We start from the raw sequence: 24,561 nt of genomic DNA, 5'->3' as shown, positions 1-24,561 counted from the left end.
TGTTTTTACACTTGTGGTTTTTTTGAGGAAAAAAATCTAGTACAAGTTTGATGAGCAACTCTTTGTAGATAGTATTACTACATAAAAGTTTATATTCTGCACTATACATACATACATACATACATACATACATACATACATACATACATACATACATACAATCAGTGCTACTAATCTTCTACTAATCTGTTTTTATATTTCACTCCTTTTTGAAATATAACGAATAAAAATTCTCAAAAGCTCAAGATATAACTTTAAATTACAATTCAGTACTACTTTGTTTGGGAATAATCCCTACTGGAATCAAAGGGATTCTCTTCTAAGTATCTAAAGGATCTTGACCTACTTAATTTTTTTTAAGTCTATGCTTAGTGAATGGACAGAATTGAAATAGCTATTGGAATCTGTTTAAAATAAATTATTTAAGAAAATATGATTTTGGCCGATTTATTTGACAGTTGCCTGTCCTGAAAACATCATATGTTTTGCTAGGCTACTGTTTTATTGCATTCAATTGCCGATATGAAGATTAACAAATTAATGAGTAACATTGCTTATTTTTTTTGTTTTCCATATGAAAAGATTCTTAATTAGGTTTTTTACCTTGCACATAACAACATGCAGGAGTCCTTATTTACTTATACTCCTGCAGTCACTAACATTCCCAAGGTATTTCATTCTACAGTATGCATGCCTATGCTGCCATCATTCTGTCTCCTCTTCTGGTATTCAATGTCATGCAGAGCTCAGAATGAAAGAAAGAAGGAAGGAGTAAACCACAGAAATATGAATGTAAATCAGAATGAATGAATTCATCCCATTCACCATATCTCTTCATTATTTGTTTATTTATTTACCAAATTTAGACAGTGCCCATCTCATTATTTTTTAAATCAATCTATCGTCTGTCTGTCTGTCTGTCTGTCTGTCTGTCTGTCTGTCTGTCTAATTTATTGTCTGCCCATTTCACCAGAGGTAACTATTCAAGTAATTCTGGAAGATTTATGGATACAAGTGATAAAACCATATAAAAGACAAATGATCAAAAACTGAAAAAATATCCTTGCTACCACAGTACCTGAAGTACATTTTTTTCCTTTAACCTTTTTCTCTCAGTGAAAAAAATTTAGCTGAAAAAAAAGTTGGATTTAAGCAAAACAACAATCCAACCCATACTTCCAAATAAATCATGAAGTACTGATAGAAAATATTAATCTCTGTTCAGGTTTGCATATATCAATCAGAAGTAATGGGAAAGCAGTTCATCAGATACAGTGGGTTTTTATTAAGCTCTTCCAATGATTTTAGATGTGCTTTACACTTAGGATTTTTAGTATTTAGTAATACAGTATATAAAATAACAGCTACATTCATTTAATCCTACATTGCTCTTATATTCATTAATCCCGACATTATTGGAGACCAATATAATAATATAAAATATTTGGATTTAAAAGAAGTTTAAAAATAATGTTATAAACTCAAATCTTACCACATTACATAATTTGGTTACAATGATTAGAAAAACAATAATATGTTACAATAGTTCCCTAAATTTTGAACATATTTACATTTGCGATTACTTGTTTATTATATTTTAATAAGGACAAACTTTACTTGGGAAATAAACAAATTTTATATAATTTGAGAATGTGCCAAGTTAAAGCTTATTAAAACACCAGTAGAGCTTTTTGAGAAAAATTTGCTAATCCTTAATTTGGTTAGATTTTAATTCCTATGGTTGCTGTCTGAAACATGTTAAACTAATTGTTTTTGCACTTTTAAAAGGCCATGGTGCTGATGTCAAATGCGTTGACTGGCATCCAACAAAGGGGTTGGTGGTTTCTGGAAGTAAAGATAGCCAGCAGCCAATCAAATTTTGGGATCCAAAGACTGGCCAAAGCTTGGCTACACTGTAAGTCTAGTTGTTTTCTAATTGTTTTTTTTTTTTTTGCTTTTAACCATCTACATTTTTTCAAATTCTTTGGAAAAAAGATGGGGTACAATGCAGTCATAAATGTTTAATGTCCCTCTTGATTGTGCCTTCAGTAAATACCTAGTATAATATTGCTCAACTATTAATGCAGTCTTTGACTCTTATAGCCTGATTGTTAAGGTAGAGTGGCTTTATAACAGATAGAAGAAAATAAGACATTGGAAGTCTATGATCTGATCTTCCATCTCCATAAAAGAGGATGATGGGATTACATTGGGACAAAGGAACAGCAAGGAAGTTAATCTTTTTCTCCATGCCATTTTCTCAATGTTCTATTTCCCATCCACTTACTACTAATATTTATGGGAAAAATCAACTTGAAAATTTTGCTGAGGTTTGTGTTCGAAAATGTGAGAGAGAGGGTGCTTAATCCCTATTCCCCAAGCACTATGGTCCCAACACACGCCTGTCCCTTTTTACTTTTGTAAAAAAAAAAAAAAGTAGTACAAAAGCCTCCCAGGAGCCTATTAGTGCTTCTTAACCTCTATGTTCCTTTTATCGCTATATGGAAAGAGTATGAGAAGGGTGCTTGAATCAAATAATGACAGTTATTATTTCAATAAATAGCGATGCTTTATGGAAGCATTTATTTTGGAGTTATTAATCAGCTTATTACTTATACTTTTTAGGAATTTTATCTTGAAAAAGAAGTTAATATAGTTTCTACAGTACTCATCCCTTTTCTATTATGAGATTAGAAATTCTGATTTATAGTAAAATAAAAACTTGAGCTGTTTGAATTAAATGCTAAATTCTAAGTGAAATTGTAATTACATTTTGAGGGTCACTTTTGTGTAATTGTTACCATATTACAATCTGTACTGTTATTCATTAATGCAATTTCTTCCAGACACGCTCATAAAAACACTGTGATGGAGGTCAAGCTGAATCTCAATGGCAATTGGCTGCTTACGGCATCTCGTGATCATCTTTGCAAACTTTTTGATATCAGAAATCTGAAAGAAGAACTACAGGTCTTCAGAGGTCATAAAAAGGAGGCCACAGGTTAAAATTACATTTCTGTTTGTTATTTTTGCTTAAGCCCATCCTAAACCTTCAAACTGATGCAATTATAATTCTAATTTGTGTGTTTGTGCAGGTATATGTGCTATGAAATGTAATTGATGTTACATTTTTAAATCATTTCACTTAACCTCTAAGTAAAAAGGACATAGAACATTTAAACTCCAAGGCATATTATGATATTGCTCTACACTTCCATTGCACTGTTTGCTAATCACTAACCTTCCCTGTCCTTCCCACATGCTGATCCCTTTTCTCCATGTTGGGCTTCAAATCTCAAGACAGATGCTGTCATTTCTGATCTAGCACTGTATTAGAAAACAGAAAACAAAAAGTATATGTATTAATAATGGGTTTTTTTAATCGGTAATGTAGCTGTGGCTTGGCATCCTGTTCATGAAGGTCTTTTTGCCAGTGGAGGATCTGATGGTTCTTTGCTGTTCTGGCATGTTGGGTGAGTATCTCATTCACCCATCAGATGTGAAATTGCAGCATATTTTAATGTAACTTTTTCAAGCTTCAAGCTTTATGTTCTAATCACTCTAAAAAATTAAGATAGCTTACTTGGTTTTTGGTTCATCAGGTGTTAAATTATTTTTTCTTGTAAATGTTTCTATTTAACCTTGGCACACATAGAAAGAATATCAATTACTGTATTTTTGGAGTATAAGACGCACCCTTTTCCCTCAAAAAAGAGGCTGAAAATCTGAGTGTGTCTTATACACTGAATACAGCATTTTTTGCCTCCCGAAACCCCGCCCCCTTCCCCAAAATGGCTGTGCGTAGCTGGTAGGAGAGGGAACTCCTGGGGGCTGAGGAGGGTAGAAATGAGTGGAAAATGGGCTGTTTTTTGCTCAATTTTGTCCCCCCACCCCCAGGAGCACTCTAAGCTTCCCAAAGGCTATCCATGCCCTTTTTGTTGGCAAAAAATGGCCCCGTTTTTGCTCATTGGGGGGGGGGTACCCTCCCAGGAACGTTCTACAAGCCTCCTAACGGCTATTCATGCCCTTTTTAAAAGGGGGGGGGGTCCGTTTTCATGAAAAACGAGCCGTGTTTGGGAGGTTTGCAGAGTGCAAAAACTTTTTTTTAATTTGCCTCTTCAAAACCTTGGTGCATCTTATACTCCGAAAAATACAGTATATGTAAAGATTCTGTAAAAACTGGGGAAAAAAAATCCAACTCTTAATTGAATAAACTTATTTTAAATCTGCAACAAGTGTTTATATTGAACAGAAGAAAAAACAACATGCATTGACCAAGATTATAGACCTTAAGAACTTTTTATAGCAAATTTATTTGAAGGATTGCTCCAAAATGTTTTATATATTTATTTAACTACTGCTTTTTATATGTTTCAGGGTTGAAAAGGAAGTGGGTGGTATGGAAATAGCCCATGAAGGAATGATTTGGAGCTTGGCTTGGCATCCTCTAGGACACATTCTGTGTTCAGGATCAAATGATCACACCAGGTATTTTGAAGTGCAGTATGATGCTTGGCACTCTTCTGATTCCAAGAACATTTCTCTCTTAATTAACAGGCATCAATATCATTGTTCTCACTTCAATAAGAGATAAAATAAGGCACATTTAATTTTATAAGATTAGTGAAAAATAAAAATGGCGATTAAAAAAATAATATATAATTCATTTTGAATTATGGAGTCCCAGAGAAAAGGTAACATACTTGCACATATAAATTTGGGACAATGATTTTTTATTAATTTTAGTAGAAATCATTCCAGTTATACACCTACTGTAATTATATACTAACATCTAATTATGAGAGTTTATATTTCAACTATAATTGGAAATAAATAATTTTTAGTTTTGAAAAAAATATTGTCATCTACATTATTGTAATTTTTGGGCCTCTTCTTACCAGATTAATAAAACAAGAAAATAGTTTCTCACTCTCAAAAACAGAAATGCAAATCTATATTTTTAGTGTCATGTTTATTGAAGAACCTTATTTGCTTATGTTTAAATTTAGTCAGATTACCAACATGTTTTTTTATTTCCCTGTTATTATTCATACTTCAATATGGTATATACATATTTTAATAAATGTATATTTTGATATCTAAAGAAATACATTTTAGATGAGATGACATATCATCTAAGAAGATAAACACATGGGATGGTGAACAAATTTCCACCATTTTTAAGTTGAATAAATACTTACTCTTCTTCCTACAAAATAGGTATTTTCCATCTGCTCTGTGTACAAGTAACTGACAATACAATTCCACAAGTCATCATAGTTCGAAGTTGCAGAGTAGAAAAATGTACAAACTAGTTCCATTCCCATTGGTGTGCTGCTTGTTTCCCCCCCTGAAAGATAGCAATGACTCATCTGATGGCTAACCCTCAGCAGGAAAATACCTGATAGGGGAGGAGGAGGAGGGTAGATTTAATCCTCATAACAGACAAAAGAGAATATATTACCATGTAGTTTTATTTTGACAGCAAATTCTGGACCCGGAATCGACCTGGAGATAAAATGCGAGACCGATATAACTTGAACTTACTTCCAGGAATGTCAGAAGATGGAGTAGAATATGGTAGTTATTTTTGTTCTATACAGCATATTATAATTGTTTAAGGTAGAATTTGGATTTGGATTACAAAAACTTATTCAGATTCAAGTCTCTACTTGATATGGAAGAATCCCTGGGTGATTTGGCACCATTTACTTTCAGTCGAGTCAACATTACTGGGTTGTTATTGTGGAGGGAAGATGAAGGAAGACCCATGTGATACCTTGAGCTCCCAGAGAAAAAAATGGCATACATCAGACTTATAAGGGCTGTATGGCAATTGAAATTTAAGAGGGAGTGTGCATGATCACAAACCCAATATTTATTCCATTCTTATTATCTTAGTCCATTCAGTACAGAATCTTGAGAAGGAAACGTGCATTTTTCAGTCTCTCTCCCATAATCTCAATTGATACTAATATTATAGGAAATAAATAATTTCAACATGTTCCAAGGCAAATGCTTCACTTAATAATTGTATTTTTTCTTTCTAGATGACCTAGAACCCAATAGTCTTGCAGTGATTCCAGGGATGGGAATTCCTGAACAATTGAAATTAGCCATGGAACAAGAACAGATGGGTAAGAAAAATTATGCAGAAATAATACATTTTTGGAAATCTATTACTTTAACACAGGGTAATATTACTACTGAATAAACATGAATGACATTGTATTGCTACATCTGAAAATGGTTCCCCCCCCCCCCCCCGAATAATAGGAACTGGGAAAATTATTTCTTTTGGTTTTGCCATCTTATTTGGGTGGAAAAATGTGAAATGTAAAACTACAGAATTGACTGTTTCAACCTATTTTTGAAGGGAAAGATGAGACAAATGAAATTGAAATGACTATCCCAGGATTGGACTGGGGTATGGAAGAGGTAATGCAAAAGGACCAAAAGAAAGTACCACAAAAAAAAGTTCCCTATGCAAAACCAATCCCTGCTCAGTTTCAACAGGTTAGTATGCTTTAAAATATTTAAATATTTTGATTGAAATGAGTTTACTGCTTTGTCACATTGGTGTCTAATAATTATTTCACATGCCAGTACCTATTAGAATATAAAAGACAGATGCACGCTAATGAATGAACTCTTGATAATACAAAAGTCACAGCTAAATTGAACATCTGTACTTAATATTCAATATTACTGATTTAGATCAATTGTCATTAGGCTTTTACCTTCACTATTCTTATATGGACAAAATAATGCAATGGATTTCAATTCTACAACTTCTTTCAACATTTTTCTGCCTACCTTGAAATTATGTATTTCAAAAAAATCTTGCTTGCATTCCAAAGTATTTTATATATACAAAGTTTTCAGAACACACAAAGTATATGCCATACAGATATTTGATAAATCTCAAAAGTTTGTTTGATTAATCATTGCATTTGCACCCTGCCCTTTCTCTTGACAAATGAGACAGAACACATGGAGGGGGCTTCATTTTAATTTCACAAAGGCAAGAGAACTCTCAGGGCTTGAAGCCGGGTCTCCCTGTCCCGTCTAATGCCTTAATCTATGCCCCATTATCTCAAGTCCTAGGACTCTTTGTATCTTATCGTTGTAATTACAATTTTAAAAGAGATTGACCAGAGTTTGAGTGAAATGGTGATTTTAAACTCTAAGAATCCACATTCTTCCTGTAATTTGAGGCTGACATAATTTGCATTTTGCCAAAGTTTTGTTCCCTCATACACCATCATCCTTAGTATGGTGCCAATTTTAGAGACCCAGATACAATTTCTGTAGCAAGTAGGGCCTTTGCTGCTAGAAAATAAAACAGGGAAAATATTGCAAGATAAGATTTGTAAAGATTTACTGATCTTTCTCTCTCTAACCTAGCCCTAATCCCAAATCACCAGAAGGCTGTAATATTTTATTGTCTTTCACTATTTTCTTCAGCATTCAGTAATACACAACTAATTTACTAATCTCAGTAAAATAAATAATATCAGTATTAGTATACTCAAAAAGTTTTAATTATTCTATTTAGGCTTGGATGCAGAATAAAGTTCCAATCCCTTCACCAGCTGAGCCTCTGAATGATCGAAAGGAAGATCTTAAATTAGAGGAGAAAAAGAAAACACAAGCAGAGATAGAGCAAGAAATGGCAGCTCTTCAGTACACTAATCCACAGCTTCTAGAGGTATGTAAAATAAATAAAATTAGTCATTAGCATTCTTCAAAACATCTATATCACATTAAAGAAATGGGAAAATAGCAGTAAGGATGTCGCTAGGACATACTGTGTTATCTTTGGAGGTATAATACATGTAATATTTGGGCTAAAGAAAACAGTTACTATTATTTTGAGTTGATTGGATGAGAAAGTGTCCAGAAATATAGACTAAAGACTTTGGAAGAAAATAGATAATTAATATTTAACATATGGATAGTGCTCATTTATTGTGTGTATAAATGAGTACTGCTCCTGGCAATTCCTTTTTGTGATGCTATAACATTGTGATGTTCAGTCACATATTGTAGTCTCTTCCCAGTCAAATTTTTTAAAAATTTTGTTCCAGTTGAATCAACAATTAAAAAGAAAAACTACAAATAGAAATTTTGGTTTCCATTTGTTCCTAACAATTTTAGACATATGTGTAACTACATTGCTTTTTTCCACAGCAACTGAAGATTGAGAGACTTGCACAGAAGCAAGCAGAACAGAGTCAACAGCAACCTCCTCCCGGAGGACCTGTTCATGGACCCCAGCATTTCCCAGGACAAGGTCCAATGTCTCAGGTGCCGCAAGGATTTCAGCAAGCCCATCCACCTCAGCAGATGCCAATGAATATGCCTCAGATTGGACCACCAGGGCCACAGGGACAGTTCAGGCCTCCAGGACCTCAAGGACAAATGGGACCTCAAGGTCTTTCTTTACATCAAGGAGGTGGTGGACCACAAGGGTTTGTTGGTCCTCAAGGACCACCACAAGGACTTCCAAGACCTCAAGAACTTCATGGACATCAAGGAATGCAGAGACATCCTGGTCCTCATGGACCCATGGGCCCTCCAGGTCCACCAGGTAGTACTGGACCTCAGGGTCACTTAGGCCCACAAGGTCCACCTGGGCCTCAAGGTCACTTAGGTCAACAAGTTCCACCTGCACCACAAGGCCATTTAGGTCCTCAGGGGCCACCTGGTGGTCAGGGACCACCTGGCCCAAGGGGAATACAAGGGCCCCATGGCGTACAGGGAGCTCAAGGGATGCAGGGTCCTGTGTCCCAAGGACCTTTGATGGGACTTAATCCAAGAGGCATGCAAGGTCCTCCAGGACGAGAGACCCAGGGTCCTGGTCCCCAGGGAATGATGATGGGTCATCCACCACAAGAAATTAGAGGACCTCATGGTTTGTTGGGGCATGGCCCCCAGGAGCTCAGAGGTCCTCCACCTCAGGGCTCAATGATGGGACCTCCACAGGAATTGCGTGGGCCACCAGGTACACAAGGACAACAAGGACCTCCACAAGCTAATATGGTAGCACCTCAAGGAAATATGCAAGGGCCACCTGGGCCTCAAGGACAACAGAATCCTTCAAGGGGGCCCCATCCTTCCCAGGGTCCTCCACCTTTCCAGCAACAGAAAACTCCTTTACTTGGTGATGGTCCTCGAGCCCCGTTTGGTCAGGTATGTCTGGGAAAGGTAGTTTTTCTTGCATAATAATTTGTCAGGAAGAAACTTCTATCAATTCAGAGTATATAAGTATATATAAATACATTTATGTTATAAAGTAAGAGTTATCTGAGAAAGTATAATTGGGTCACCAGGTCCAGTTGGGACCAGTGTATTAATACTGTTGTAACTTCAGTACTAGCACAGTTAACTGGAAATTAAGGGGGGACAGCATTGGTTTCAAGTATCAAAATGTGGATTTTTATCATGGGCTTGTAAAAATTCTATTCAGGGCTATTTAAAAGCGCATTGCTAATGGAATTCCAAATACTATTTTGTCTAACTGACAATGACAATACAATTTGTTGTTCTAAGCATTATGAAAGAGAGTTGAACATCAAACGTTAGGAAAATCCAGATCCCTTTTCTTTAAGAGTTTTCTAATATTTCAGTAGTAATTGTTTAATTTATCTATGTCCAGGTGAATCATTAACACATTTTTAAATTTCTTTAATACAGGTAGTCCTCACTTAATGATGCTCATTGAGACTAGCAACTTTGTTGCTAAGCGATGCGATTGTAAAGTGCAATGTCACATGATAGCAGTTGCAGCAGTTCCATTTGCCATCATTAATTGAATCAATGGGGAAGCTAGATTCACTTAAGTACTGTATTATTAACTTAACAATTGTGGCAAGAAAGATGGTAACATGGGGCAAAATTCACTTAACAATTATCTTGCTTAGAAATTTTGGGCTCAATTGTGGTCGTACGTCGAGGACTATCTGTACTTTTGAACTTAAGTCTCATGGATGTCTCTGATATTAAGTTATTTTTTTTTTTAAAAAAAATAGGATTTGTTCATCTTATTTTTTTCCAAGTCTCCCACTTGATTAGTAGGACAAGCCTGTACAACTTATGGAGGTGAAAGGGACACATTGATAAATTTAAAACCATCATAGACTGGAAAGAAATACCTAGCACACCAATCAGTGGAGCTGGCAATAATTGTAATACTTATTGGTGGTGCTTAGCAGTGATCTTTGTATGTGTGTGTGTTAATTGACTTTTTCAAAAAGCACTGGTGTGCTGCACAAGGCTTGTTGTACAGGCCAGCTCTAAGAAGATGTACTGCTTGAGAAGCTTATTACCTTGTTTCATTATTCAAGAACAAGAAAAATAACCACTTTATTGTAACTATTTTCTGACCTTATTTACACAAACCCACACAAAGTTAGATGGTAGTTTTTATGGTGCCCATATAAAATAGTACTGTATATATAAGTTACATTTTTTGTTTCATTTCATCTCACTTAAACTTATAGGAAGGACAGAATCCTGGTCCTCCACCATTGATACCAGGATTAGGACAGCATGGAGGACCAGGTCGTCATGGCCCTCACAATCAAGGACCTGTTTCTAGTAAAGGTAATGAAATACATTGTTTGATCAGAATGGATAACCAAATCATTTCTAAAGTCTTATAGTAGGAGGGAATAAATGACCTAGACATACAATCTTCAGAACCATGAAAAATAATATATTGGTGCTTCTGTTTATTCAAGGATATTCTAGCATATAAAATCTTTAATTGTGACCAGACGTATAACGAATTTAATAATCCAAATAATTAATTAATTAAGTGTTTCAACTAACTAGCTCCGAGCAATAATTGAACAGCAGGATTATGAATATAAATGTCTTCTGGGAAAGTCTCTGATAACAAACTTTTATTATAATACCTCAATTAGAAGACGTAATAAATTATGACAGGATAATAAGGTAGCCAATACAATGAAATAAATGAATATGCTATGGGACATGCTTAAAGAAAATCATTCCCATTATTTCAGTAAGGGATGTTGTGCGTGATTTTAACCCAGGCAGCTTAATTGGTCATATAGTTTCCATTACAGCAGAAGTTTAGGAATTGTGAATTGTGATTTTCTGAGGGATTGGGAGCAAATGTGAGTATGGGTCTAGGTAGCCTTCACTGAGCTGCTTGCATTAGACCAGTCTAATAGGTGCCTTGGATTCAGTCCAAAAACAACTGGAGTACCACTTGAACACCATATGCATTGACAAATTCATCAGTCAATTGCTAAAGACACCTTTATTTTTATCCTATATATATCTACCTTGCGAGAGTTTAAGGAACAGACAGAATTGTAAGTAGCTTGCTGTCAACCCTTCAAAACAGTCCAATAAGAAAATCAAAATCATGGATCTCAGAGGGTCAATTCTGAGATACTTTCTCAAATTACATTTCTGATGTGAACTCAGATTTTATTTATCAGATCATTGTCTAGGCTGCAGCTCTTCCTTCTGTCTCGAAGTTATTCTGATAGCCAATTATATTTGCCTTTTAACGGGGGGGGGGGGAGTTTTCATGAAACTGCAAAAGTACATATTTAGTGGACTGAAAAAATGTTTTAATTTCAGTTACTTTTCACTTATTTTTAAGGTGATTCGCGTGGTCCACCAAACCATCAAGTTGGCCCACTCTCAGAAAGAAGACATGACCAGAATAGTGGTGGGCCAGATCATGGTCCTGAAAGAGGTCCCTTCCGAGGTAGTCAAGAATGGAATGATGGTAGAGACAGTAGGGGTATGCAAGACAGAAGGGCACCTCATTCAGATTTCCATGATGACTTTGATCGAACAGATGAATTTCGTGAAGACTTTCATTCAGACAAGCGATTTGGGCACCGTTTACGTGAATTTGAGGGAAGAGGAGGGCCACCTCAAGAAGAGAAATGGAGAAGAAGTGGTCCAGGCCCTCCTTTCCTTCCTGATCACAGGGAATTCAATGAAGGAGATAGTAGGGGTCCAAACCGTGGACCTCCTGGGTCATGGGATGGACGGAGAACTTCAGATGAGCGATTCTCTCATGATCCAGAGGAAACACGATATCGAGGAAGAAGAGATGAAAAGTGAGAATTCTAATACTTTTATTAATTGAAAATTAAGCAAAATATTTTTTCCTTTCATATTTAAAGAAAAGTATTTAAGTCTAATAATAAATGAGCTAATTTAAATATTTGTATATATTAAATTTCCTATGAATGTGTCTATCAGATTATTACTAAAACAAAGTTATAAAAATGATTTTCTGCAGCATTTACATCTTAGTACTTATCTCTGTAGATACTAAATAAAGGAATTGGGAAACAGATTTTTTAGGAATACAGATCAGTCCCTTTGGTTAGAATGCAAAGAACTGTTTTAAACTTAAAATTAGAGGCCTAATTATTTAATCTGTAACACTCCTCCCTTTCTCTGCTGATGAAGTTCTACCAGCTGAATTTTGTAGACTTCATAGAGAAAGAAATGTCTAGTTAAACTGGCATCAGGCTGAAGATGTTCACTTTCAAACTCCATTGTTAATGGCATATATAAATGTAAACTAAATCATTTTCAAAGAACACTTCCCTAAAGTATCTTCTTGATTTTGAAGTACAAATTTATAGATACATAAATAAAAATAATGTCATTACCAATAATTCAGCATTATTATAAACAATCCTATCTTCAGAATGTTGAAAAATGAGCTCACCAACATTTATTTAGGTATAAACTCCACTCTTGTAGATATTGATCTATATTTTATTAAAATCAACACCAAAATAGAAACTTTGTTTACAGCCTGGTGATGAAAAAGATATGACTGAAGCTTTAAGATTTCTTCGTACTTTTTCCCCAAAGTTCCTCTCTGAAACAATTTTGTTTGATATAAGTGGAATACCAATTAAGTTAGATAATATTGTTAATTGAGTTTAGTTAAAGTAAACAATTCTTGCATATAAAATAGTAACTTTTATACTATTGCTCTATTTCACTGCTGCATGTTTACACTGTTGCAGAAATAATAGAATACTTTAAAAAACAGAAATAATTGGATTATCTTGTTCCTAGTTCTAATAGAAGTCAAGTAGTTTGATGCTTTCCCCTAATTTTCCCCCCAACATTCATTCATTTAATTTCTTTTAGGCATATAGGAATAAATTAAGGAAGGCAGATTCAGAAGCAAATAGAAACTTGGTGTTTGTGTTAATACATATTCTATTTGATGTTGTGGCCTCCCTAAGATCTTACACAGTGTTCTGAGTAGATGTATGTTTGAACCGTAAGTTCATTTTGCCAAGTGCTTTAGAAACCACACAAATTATTTAGTTTGGTTCACATGTGTGTAGAAATCATGTTCTGAGGTTCCAAGCTATGCAACAAGGAACCTGTGGCCTACACCTATTTTTTCACTTTAGTTTTCCATTCATTCAATTCTCACAAAGCAGAGTATTGAAAATTCACTTCTCTCTCTATACAACAATTTTAATTGACTTAGATATCATAACAAGATACGGTTTATATCAATGATACTTTGCTAATTTTGAATCTGGTTTGCAGTTCAGTTGCCAGTTCAGTTGCCATTATTTGTCAACAGATAACTCACTATAATTCTTACCTGTAATCTGCTTTTTTATTAACCGGTCATGATACTGAATCCTTTTTTCCTAATAGGAAGTGTGGTACCACAGTGGCCTTGCTTGTAATAATGAATATCAGAGGCTAATAAAACTGCAATTAAGACAGAAAAAGAGAGCATATTACAAATGGGGTTTGAATGTTCACAAATTTGAACATATTTTGATTAGGTTCTTTGCTGCAAATAAAAATAAGGAAATCCCTGAATGAGATTTAAAAGAATGTTAAAGATAAGTTTGTCCCTTTCCACAATGTATAGATTAATGTCATTCTGTGTAACAATTGCAGTGTTTCAAAGTTTTTTAAAAAAAAAATTAAAAATTTCAACCTAATTTTCTTACCATAGACTTCTACATAATGAAATATTCCTACTTTGTTTGCTGAAGCTTTAGGAGAGGTACACCCTCAAGGCATGAAGGCCGAGGACCAAGAGGAAGAGATAGTTTTCCTGGATCTGATGATTTTGGGCCAGAAGAAAATTTTGATTCATCAGAGGAAAATGCAAGGGGAAGAGATCACAGTGGTCGGGGAAGAGGTCGGGGTACCCCAAGAGGTATAGTTCATGTTCGGATGAAAATAACATATAATATGGTCCACATTATTCTAAGCCTTTTTTGTACTTTGTAATATCCCATGTCTATTTTTTTAAAATATAGGAGGACGAAAAGGTCTTCTTCCCACTCCAGATGAATTTCCACATTTTGAAGGCAGAATGGATGGAAATCGGGAACCAGGTGACTATTTTAACTTTGTGCTAGACTTGAGCATCACAGAATACTAGTGTTTATGCTCTTTTTCCACTTCCTTGGAAGTAATGCTGCCTTCATATCACCTAAAAACTAGCATTCTTAGAATACTTGATTTGAAAGACAAATGTTATGCTAAACTTCTTTCCACTTTTCACTTATCAAAAGTTAGGCAGACTGTTTAGATCAAGAAAGCTTCTGCCATTCACCTTCAAGTTCTGCTTCAGTTTTCTGTAAAGAGCTATCCATCACTTCAGCTTACTTTTAAAAAGTTAAACAATATATTTTATTCTATCCCTTTTGACCTCCCTGTATGTGGAACCATAAAGACAAGAAATTTAACATTTACTTTATTGTTTCCCTTATTACTTTCTGAAAGACCAATCACCAATTATAAAAAGTGTTGAATTGCAGAAATTATAGTTAAACAAAAATCAAGTCTTTGGTGCTATTGTTCACTTAGACTCCCCTTACATTTCTGAATGATCTACAGAACTTGTGATGACCTGAGACTAGGCACGGAAACAACACAACCAGAACAAAGGTTTAACGCCCCTTTATTGTTCCAACTTTCCCCCAAAAGTACCACCATTCCCTGCAAATCCAGGAGCCAACTTTTAAACACACACTTCCAATAGGTCCTGGCTACTATTAATCCAGAGGAGCAGCACAGTTCTGAAAGCATCACAAAGCATTCATGCTTGGGGATTGGGGGGAGGGGGTAACTGCTCATTGCCGGAGCGCCAACGCTCCTCAGCTCCACTGCCTGCCCTGTCCTCCTGCTTCATCTGGTCCTCCTATGCCCCCTCTCCCTTGCTAGCAACCCTTCGCAGACCCAAGGGACCCGGGACTGCTTCGTCCTATTCTCCCAGCTGTTCCTCCATTGGCCCTAGCTTTGTCTCCTCGCTCTCTTCAGACTCTGACGAATTTCTGAAGAATGAAGAATTTCTGATGACATTGACAGAAGTATACCAACATTCATAAAAAGTTAAAGGGATAAAAATATTTTCAAGTAACTGTGTAATTAAGAGTTGATAGTAAATGATGATATTTAATTGAAAGAAATTTAACGCATGCATCTCTGTCACACTCACTGCCTGGGTTTTGTTTTGTTTTTAACAAAAAGGAGTTTACACAAAAATTTCCACTATGAAATTATTTGCTTGGACTAAATTTCTCATCTCATTGACTTTTCTCATGATCAGGTCCCCGTCAAGATCATCCTTCTCACGATGGACATTCTCCTGCAAATCGAGAACGTTCCTCCTCACTGCAAGGAATGGATATGGCCTCACTACCACCCCGCAAACGACCTTGGCATGATGGACCAGGAACCTCTGACCACAGAGAAATGGAAATGCAAGCTGGGCATCCAGAGGAGAGAGGAAAGGGTAAATTACAATTCTTTGAGAGATTAAGTAGTATCGTATATACTAACATATAAGCCAATACACAGAAAAGCCACACTTCAAATTCTTAACCGAAATGCCATGAAAATTCACTATCTGCAAATAAACCAATTCTCAAAATTCCCATTGTTTTCATTTTCACAATTGGCTTAGGTGGTGCATTTTTTATGATATTTTGGTTAAAATTTTAGGGTTAACTTTATTAGCAAGTGTATATGGAATATACGGTTGTTGTTTTTTAAAGTACAGTATTACCGTATATACCCATCGATACGCTCATCTATATAAAGACCAACCAATTTTGGGGCTATATGTTGGTACCTAAAATCTCACCTTATCCATGAGTATATATAGTAAATGACAAATTGAGAAATGCTGGGAATGAGAGCTAGTTTGATCTAGTGATTAAGGCACCAGGTTAGAAAGCAATTTACATGAGTTTAAATCCCTCTTGGCCATGAAAGCCAGCTGGGAAAACCTTGGACCAGTCACTTTCCCAATCCAACCGCACTTACAAGGTTGTTGTGTGGAAAATAGGAGGAGGAAGTTATATTGAATATGTTCACCACTTTGAATTATTTGTAAAAAAAAACAATAATAATAAAGGGAAATAAAATATAAAATAAAACAAATCTTAATAAAATATCATTTATAAACTATTACTTATTTTATCTTTATTCTTTTTAAAAATTAAATCCATATGTAAAAGTTTGGGATGGCAAAACAATTTATTCCTACAGTTCACCCCAATTCAAACTTATCTAAATAAATGAAAGTAAATTATATTTAATTATTTCAGAAACTATCTCTCATGGGTTCCTTGGATTGATGCGGAGACCAAATAAAAATCTTCTACTGTAGTCTACTTCTGAGTCACTTTTTGTCACTACTCCTTCATTGCTTAATCTCTGTTTTCCCTCCCTTAAGTATTTACTTTTGAGACTGAGAGCATAAGAATAAAAGTCATTCTCCACAAAATAATAAATTTCATAATGATCCATAGTCAAGATATTAAAAATTTATAAAGGCAAAAATATTTCTATTTATCTGATACAGATAACATTACCAGGAAAAGTTAATTAAAAGTACATCTTTCTTCTATAGCTATAAATGCTAAATATGTTTATTAGCCAGTACAGTAGCTCTTTTAAAAAAACAAATATTTGTTGCTCACTCTATTGTCTCTCTCATACAAAAACACACACAAAGATTCTGAGCAGGTAGAGTGTAAAAAATTGAGATATATTCTTTATATTTTCCATTAAAAAGATAGCAATAACATGATCTAATTTCAGTTTGCCCTTTTTTATTTTAGGACGTGGAAAATCAGGACTTTCACAGAGAATGTCAAAGTCTGGAAGATCCAGTTCTTTGGATGGAGAGCATCATGATGGATATCATAGAGAAGAATTTGGAGGACCTCCGGGAAACAATCCTTCTAGAGGAGGAAGAAGTGGGAGTAATTGGGGAAGAGGAAGTAACATGAACTCAAGCCAGTCAAGGCGAGGAGGTTCTAGAGGTGGAGGAAGGGGTCGATAGAAAAGGTCATGACTGGGGAAAAACCAGTCTTTCTACTTGTTGCAGAATCATTGAAAAAATAATTCTGCAATCCTACAAACATGGACTCTAGATGGAGATAAGTGATTGTTCATTAGTTCCTAAGGTCTTTTCCAACATTAAATGCCAGCTAATAATACCATCACAACAACCTTTGTTTCATTTCCACACCATCTCAATCCCTTGTCAGACCTGTATTTCTTAAATTGATATCTGAAGATAAAGCTGGGTTTTTTTGTTTTTGTTTTTCCTTTTAGTGATGTGAGACATGGAGCACATCCAGATTTCAGTTCATGTCCAGAACTTGTTTCTATATGTACAGTTGTCAGGAAAAGTTAAGTTGTTTTTGTATGAATACAGAATGCAATTTGTCCAAAAATTAACAAGAGTGTGTGATTTTTCTATACACGTTTTCACATATCATAGAGGAACCATCTCCTAAAATTTCTATGGACATTTTCTGTGTTGGATACATGCACTGCCACAGAACTAGCTATCACAGCTACTTACACAAAGTTTTAAAGCCTCACAAGTTCAGTTAGCATGTTATAAAAATATATAAATGAAAATCACTTTTGTTGATTCCTAGAAATGTCTTCTTTTTCAATAACCAAAATGAGCAGAAGAGTTTCATGTATAGATTCCCTCCTTGGTACATAGTGAGATATTTGTATATGGTACAATAAGGACATATAGCTAAAATATATGAACATTGTTCTGTGATCTGATTAGTGACCAATTCTGATTTATTCAGAAAAACATCCCAATATTCTGCCATCTGACTACTTTGAAATGCAATGGTATAAGAAAAAAAAGGTAGCTAACCCCTAATGAAAACCATTGCAGAATCAGAATTAAAGTCTTGAATTTGTTGTTTCTGAAGCCATAATTTAACCAAACCATTTAACATTATTTTTTAAAATGTTTAGATGAACATAGCTTCAGAAATATCAAGAAAGAATATCTAACTTTAGTCTGAATATCTAGACAAAACCTAAAAAACCCTTTACATATTTTCCCTATTTTCTTTAAAGGTGTAAGTACAGTTTCTTTCCATTATAGTACTGTATCTGTTTTACACTTATTTTACAATAAAATGTCCTCAGTTGAGATGCTTAGTATCCAGTATTGTGATTCTGAGACTCTTGAAGCTTTATTGATCAAAAGTTGGTTTTACACATCACCATATGATTTGCCTTAGCATATGACAATCCATCATGATTTGGCATAAAAACAAGGCAGATCACTAATTTAATATATATGATAGGATATATTATAAAGTGTATAAACAATTGTAGCCTGGAAATTTCTATTTATTGTGTACATAGATGATGAGCCATTAAAATACAAATGTGATTAAGGTCAGATATTAAGTTGGGAACCTATCCTTTATAAAAAATTTAAAATATTCTAGAGTCAGCTGTATAGTAAGCCAACTAACTTATTCAAAACAGTGAACAAGGCAATCACGCTCATTAGGAGTATGCAAAACAGGCATATTTCTGCAAGTAGTAAGAGTCACAAAATCAAAATGTTTTGTACCTACACTCCATTTATTAGTTATGTAGTTAAAGAAAAGTGAATTAATCTATCTTGTAAAGGACTCTTAAATGTTTTTCTGTGAGAAAAAATGACAAATTCTACAAGTTTTTATAGAACCAGTACATAGGATGTACAGACATTTCTCATTTTTTGGTAGATACTTAAATTATAAAGCCTATTCTATTTTGAATATCTTTGACTTTTCCTTACCAAGTAGAGGACATCAATTAGCTTTAGAAATACCTATTTCTGCTCAAAAGTAAATTTGTCTCACCACTGTAATTACAAATAAACAGGATAGCCTGCATTAAATGTAAACAGAGTAGTTCTGTTTAAAATTGGAATCTACAATAAAATTTTTAGTTGATACTTATAGGAAAACTTACTAGTGTTAGCCGTGTTTGATTGTGATGATGCTTCCTTTCACTTAAAGAAAGGAGAGAACAACCCTAACCCTAATTGAAAAAACAGGCTGGTACTTTTTAAACTTATTTTCTAGTCTTCACTGTAGTTAAGGAGAAGTGTAATTCTGGGCAATTCACTGTAGCCAAATTGCTGCTGTCACCTCGCTACTGCCAACTTACTGCAGGACAACTCCACACAGTCAATAAGCCACGGGGACATGCCGTGAACAACTGGAGAGAGCGCCAGGTGAACAGGTGGGCAGAGCATGGTGGGGTGGGTGGTGGGGAGCCGGCAGCTTCCTATTTTCATATGCTGCTGCTGCTGCCGCCATGGCAATAGCACCAACTCTGGTGTAATGGTGGCAGCTTTGAGCTCAGTGTGGCAGCAGCTGAGGCTATCATGGCAGTGGGTGTTTGAAATGGGAAGCTCCCAGCCACCACCTCCCCACTGGCTGCCCCGACAACTCTGTGCTCTGCCCACCTGCTCACTTGGCTCTCCCTCTGGCTGCCAGGCAGACAACTGTGGCGAGTTGTCCTCACAGACAAGTTGGCTGTGTATAATTTTCCAGTGGCAAGTTGTGTGTTGCCTTTCAGATTTATCATTAATACAATGATATCTCATTTTTCTTGCCCTAAACCAGTAGACATAAAACTAATTTTCATCCCAATGAAAAAGTAAGACCAAATTTAATAAGAAAATATAGAAAATAGTAAAACTATTAACACTTTAAACAAATTCTTGATAAATCCCAAGGGTTGAACATCACAGAAAAGTAGTTATCCACATATGCGCAACAATTTAAATAGTGAATGAAAAAAATATAGTTGGTAAATTGGTACATTTGGCACAATACAGTACTTCCATGTCCTTTGATTACTACTTAAAATATAAAAACACATCACATTTTAGACATTCTATTAAAAGTTTTTAAAATAACTTTTCCCCCCATATGTCACATTATACCAAGAAATAGAACAACTTTTCTGAATTAGAGTTCCACAGAACGGTAAGTTTCGATTTGAAGTTGCAGCAGTTCTGTGAGAGACTATAACTGAAAACAAAACTTCTACAAACAACTTTGTATTATCACACAATGCTAGTTTGCTCTTGTAAAGGTTGCAAAATTAGATTGTACAGGTTAGAAGTGAATTGTATTGTGATGGTTTTACATATTGATCACTTTTATGCAGGGGTTCCTTGAGACCATTTCAAGCAATCTTCCAGAATAAAAAAATTAAGAAAAGCTGAAATAGAATAACATACTCCCAAGTCTGTAGACTAATTTATATAGTAAAAATACACTTGGGTTGCAATCCTATAGCTATTTTCTTAGGCATAAGTCTTGCTTAAGTTGTAAATAGAAAGGATTGCAAAGTTTTTTTTATTGTACTTCTCTAATTGAAACTTCTTCAAATAATCTTTTAAATGATTTCATGAACATTTGTTCCAGTTAAATATTTAGCAACTTTTTGATTCACAGCTATTTTCAATTACATTACATGGCATATGCACACAAATCACTCAGAAATGCCAATTTAAATTAAAAATTAACATTTTATTAATTTATAACTCACTCCTTGATCCCTTCTTAATGTACGAGTATAGAAGTGCCACTAGACTCAGCAAGACTTGCTTTTGAATAAATTGTCTAGGGTAGAGCTCTGTAGATTTTTTGCACTTAAGTATAAACATTTGCTTATAAGTTGTTCCTTTCATTAATAAAACACCTGACAGAAGATCTTTCTTATTCAATAATATACATTTACAGTTATTGCATGTACAGGTAGTCCTCGACTTACGACCACAATAGCCCCAAATTTCTGTTAAGTGAACAATTTGTTGAGTTTTGTCCCGTTTTATGACTTTTCTTGCCACAGTTAAGTGAATCTGGCTTTCCCATTGACTTTGCTTATCAGATCATAAAAGGTGATCACATGACCTAGGGGAAATAGCAACAGTCATAAATATAAAGCAGTGGCCAAGCCACTGAATTTTGATAAGATGATCATGGGGATGCTGCAAAGGTCGTAACTGAAAAATGGTCATACATCACATTTTTCGGTACCGTTGTAACTTTGAATATTCACTAAATGAACTGTTGTAAAATGAGGACTACCTGTATTTAACCTATTAGAAATTATTTTCTAGAATGTGCTAGTTTATTAAGCATTTAGGTTTAAATTTTAAACACACTTCCCTAGATTTAATGCTTTTGACTTCAGAGAATGCAACATGTAAGAGGTATGCTTTGCAGGCTACAATTTTAAGGGAAATAAAATGTACATTTGCACTGCAAAATTGTGACACCAACCCTGAATTGATGTAGTTTGTAGATGTAGTAACAAAGAAAACTGGGTTGTTCTTACACTTTTAATACAGGACAATTAAAGCAAAATAATTTGTAGATTCCTCAGTCCATTTCCCCTGCTGATTTTTCACTTTCCTCGGGAAAAAACAATCACTTGCCCTAATTTGTATTTGCGGCAAATATTTCTGATAGCCAGATCCAGACCCAGTTAAAACGTAGGAGAGGGCTGGTAGGAAAGCAATAGAAGGGAGTCTTGTACAGGGCAGCCCTCTCCTGCTGATGTTGCGCTGCCAGTGGTTGCTCAGTGGGAAGGCTCTCCTGTTTAATGGGCAACCTTTCCCCACCAAGCAGACAAAATGGGTGCCTGGAGCAAAAGTTTGGTGTATTTTTCAAGTTCCCCAAGGGATAGGTCCATCAGCTCACTTCTGACCATCGGTCTAGCACTCTTGAAAGATGTGAAGAGGGAAGGAGAACTATGTGAGAGAAATAAGAAACAGCAAGGTAAAATGAGAGACAGCAAGAGGGTGAGACAGTTGACACTAGTGGATTTTTTTCTTCAGGCTATTCAGAAATACATTACAGGTGCAAAAACATTGTTGGAATGCAGAAGAGGAGCATAGAGTAAAGGAGGTGGGAATGATCAACAAGGCAAAACTCTTGAGAAATGGAATTCCAGAACATGTACAGAAAATTTGTTCACGTGTATGGCTTTACATGCTAATTTCACCATACAGATAATATTCTAAAGGAACACATCTCTAACAAACAATATGCCTAACCTCATATAACCCAGGTCTGTTCTGCAGTCCAGGACAAAGTGGCCAATAGGGTAGTACCACTGACTGGAATGAGGAAGTTGTAATCAGCGCAGTTCAAAGGCTAATAGCAGCTGGACAAATTCGTCCAATAACGCCATCAATTACATTGTTGACAAAGCATCCTAATCATATCCACTCCAAAATAGTGTCAGAAGAGGCAAAACACTTCAATAACTGGAATAGGTTAAGGAAATGTGACACTGCCTCTTTTATAGTCCAAGAGTGAGAGAAATCAGAAGGCTGTAGATTTTAAAAATGGTTAATGGGGTAATTTGTGCAATGGTCGGAAGAAAACAGACTACAAAACCTTTGGCTCTTTCTACCTGCTAGTGTAGGTAGTTCAGTTTTCAGTCGCATCTTTTGTTTTAATACTTTAATAATTCTTAGCAGTCAAACAGCCACAGTGAGGCAACTGAATTATCTCCCGGTCTTTTGTCTCCCGGAATTCACAAAGTAGTCGTAGAATAAACTTTCTATTCAAGGATTCCTGGGATTCAGGCTGCATATCCTGCTCTGCGCGTTAGTTTGAAAAGCGGCCCGGGGTGCCTCCTCACGGAGCAAGTCTTCCCAAGCCCGGGAGTTGGGCTTCCGACGACAGAGTAGCTCACACTGGAAGAGCTTTAGAAACACTTCGTCGCACGAAGCTACTCAGGAAGCCGCTGACATAGCGCAACCCGGCAGTACCGCCAGGCAATGAGGAAAACAAGTAGGCGCCTCCGGCTCCCAGCTGGATCACGGCACCCAGCACCGTGAACAGCGTACTTCGGAGCCCGAGAGCAGCGTACAGAGTTCCGCCCACGGAGGCCAAATACAGGATGGCCAGGCCGCGCCGGTCAGGCTCGCCCAGCAAGCGACTCGGGCCTCGCAAGAAACCAGCGGCTCCCAACGCAAAGGCCGAGCCCAGGGACCAGAGCAGCGCGAACTTCCGAAGCAGCAGGAGCGAGCCATAAAGCGCGGCGAGGCCGAAGCAGAGAGCAGCCAGCAGCAGACACAGGGCACACCCCACCAGTCTCTGCCAACGGGACACCCCCGTCGGTAACCACGGCTCCGGCTCCGGCTCGGCCGCCCCCGTTCCTGTCGCGGGGAAAGGGTTCATGTGCCGCAGCCAGACGCCCAAGCCCGAACCGCTTTCTTCTGCTTTGTCCTGAGGAGGGGTCTGAGGAACTGACAAAACCGTAGAGCCGCCGCCGCCGCCCTTGGACTGAGCTAAATATTCTTGCAGTTGCCGGTTCAGATCTGCCATCTTGGCGAGGAGTCTGTCGAGAACAAGCGAGAGGCGAAGACAATAGATGTGGTCAAGGAGGCTGCTCTTCGGGCCGGTCCTTCTGCAACGGTGGGACGCAGCCGCCTTAGCAAAGCGGCACTGCTCAGCAGTCAGCCAGTCAACCAAGGGGGGTTTGGTCTCTTTAAAAAGAAAAAAACAGGCACCAACTTCAAACACGTGGTCTTCGCTCAGGCAACTGCCTGCCCGCCTGCGCGCATACAAAGGTTCACATGGGCGGAGAAGGAGCTTGCGCAGGTAGCCCTGGCCTCGCGACTCTCCCGCCTCCTCGCGGACGCCCTTTGGACGGGCAACTTGACCTCACCCTTCCGGCTTCAAAGGCATCAGCTGCGCATTCGCAGAAGGCAGGAGAAACGGGGGCGGTGCTCCCGCACTCTACAGTCGCGGGGAAAGATGCGATTCGGCTATCGGTCGCTAATTGCTAGGGAGAGGGCAGGACTTGGAAATGTAGCAGTGCTAATACTCAAAGGTGGTTGTGCTTCTCGTTGAGTATGTCAGATTACTTCACGATTACTCCATAACGGGAACATTATGGCCCTAGAATAAGGGTTCTTTATTTTCATGTTGATCAATATTTCATCATTTCTAAACGAGGACAAAAAGACCCGAAAGTTAGGGACAAACGGTCATGGGGAAAAATATGTGTGGTCACTAGGAATTGAAAATGATCTCATATCAGTAATCAAATGGACAAACATTGGTGATATTTCCCATTAGTACATTTGTGGTGAGCGTACTTTTTCCGTTACATCAACATTCGAAATAAAATAAACTATTAGCAATTAAGCAGATCTTCCACCTGTAATTCCAAGCATTATCCCAAAACCTTTCA

At 36.6% G+C, this 24,561-nt stretch overlaps 3 protein-coding genes across 3 annotated transcripts in view; 2 read left to right on the top strand and 1 right to left on the bottom strand.

Annotated features, from left to right (window-relative positions):
- The window catches only part of WDR33 (WD repeat domain 33), a 66,703-nt gene extending 48,219 nt beyond the window's left edge, over positions 1-18,484 (top strand). Inside the window, exons 8-22 of the mRNA XM_081955117.1 lie at positions 1,789-1,915; positions 2,847-3,001; positions 3,395-3,473; positions 4,378-4,488; positions 5,486-5,580; positions 6,051-6,137; positions 6,377-6,516; positions 7,559-7,711; positions 8,194-9,195; positions 10,506-10,608; positions 11,645-12,113; positions 14,049-14,215; positions 14,319-14,396; positions 15,614-15,799; positions 17,133-18,484. Of these exons, the coding sequence (XP_081811243.1) occupies positions 1,789-1,915; positions 2,847-3,001; positions 3,395-3,473; positions 4,378-4,488; positions 5,486-5,580; positions 6,051-6,137; positions 6,377-6,516; positions 7,559-7,711; positions 8,194-9,195; positions 10,506-10,608; positions 11,645-12,113; positions 14,049-14,215; positions 14,319-14,396; positions 15,614-15,799; positions 17,133-17,356 (3,176 nt within the window). The 3' untranslated portion in view covers positions 17,357-18,484. The remainder of the gene's footprint in view (positions 1-1,788; positions 1,916-2,846; positions 3,002-3,394; positions 3,474-4,377; positions 4,489-5,485; positions 5,581-6,050; positions 6,138-6,376; positions 6,517-7,558; positions 7,712-8,193; positions 9,196-10,505; positions 10,609-11,644; positions 12,114-14,048; positions 14,216-14,318; positions 14,397-15,613; positions 15,800-17,132) is intronic.
- A 1,504-nt stretch (positions 18,485-19,988) lies between these two features.
- SFT2D3 (SFT2 domain containing 3) lies at positions 19,989-23,697 on the bottom strand. The gene has a single exon (XM_081955130.1). The coding sequence runs from the start codon at positions 23,688-23,690 to the stop codon at positions 23,052-23,054; it is 639 nt and encodes a 212-aa protein (XP_081811256.1). The 5' UTR covers positions 23,691-23,697; the 3' UTR covers positions 19,989-23,051.
- Positions 23,698-24,160: 463 nt separating this feature from the next.
- LIMS2 (LIM zinc finger domain containing 2) overlaps positions 24,161-24,561 on the top strand; it is a 39,042-nt gene continuing 38,641 nt past the window's right edge. The window contains exon 1 of the mRNA XM_081955125.1: positions 24,161-24,218. The gene's annotated coding sequence lies outside the window, so the exon portion shown is untranslated. The remainder of the gene's footprint in view (positions 24,219-24,561) is intronic.

The sequence above is a fragment of the Natrix helvetica genome, assembly GCF_964273705.1.
Source record: "Natrix helvetica genome assembly, chromosome: 5".
Lineage (NCBI taxonomy): Eukaryota > Metazoa > Chordata > Lepidosauria > Squamata > Natricidae > Natrix > Natrix helvetica.
The sequence above is the reverse complement of the archived record's forward strand: the minus strand, read 5'-3'. Positions and strand labels throughout refer to the sequence as shown.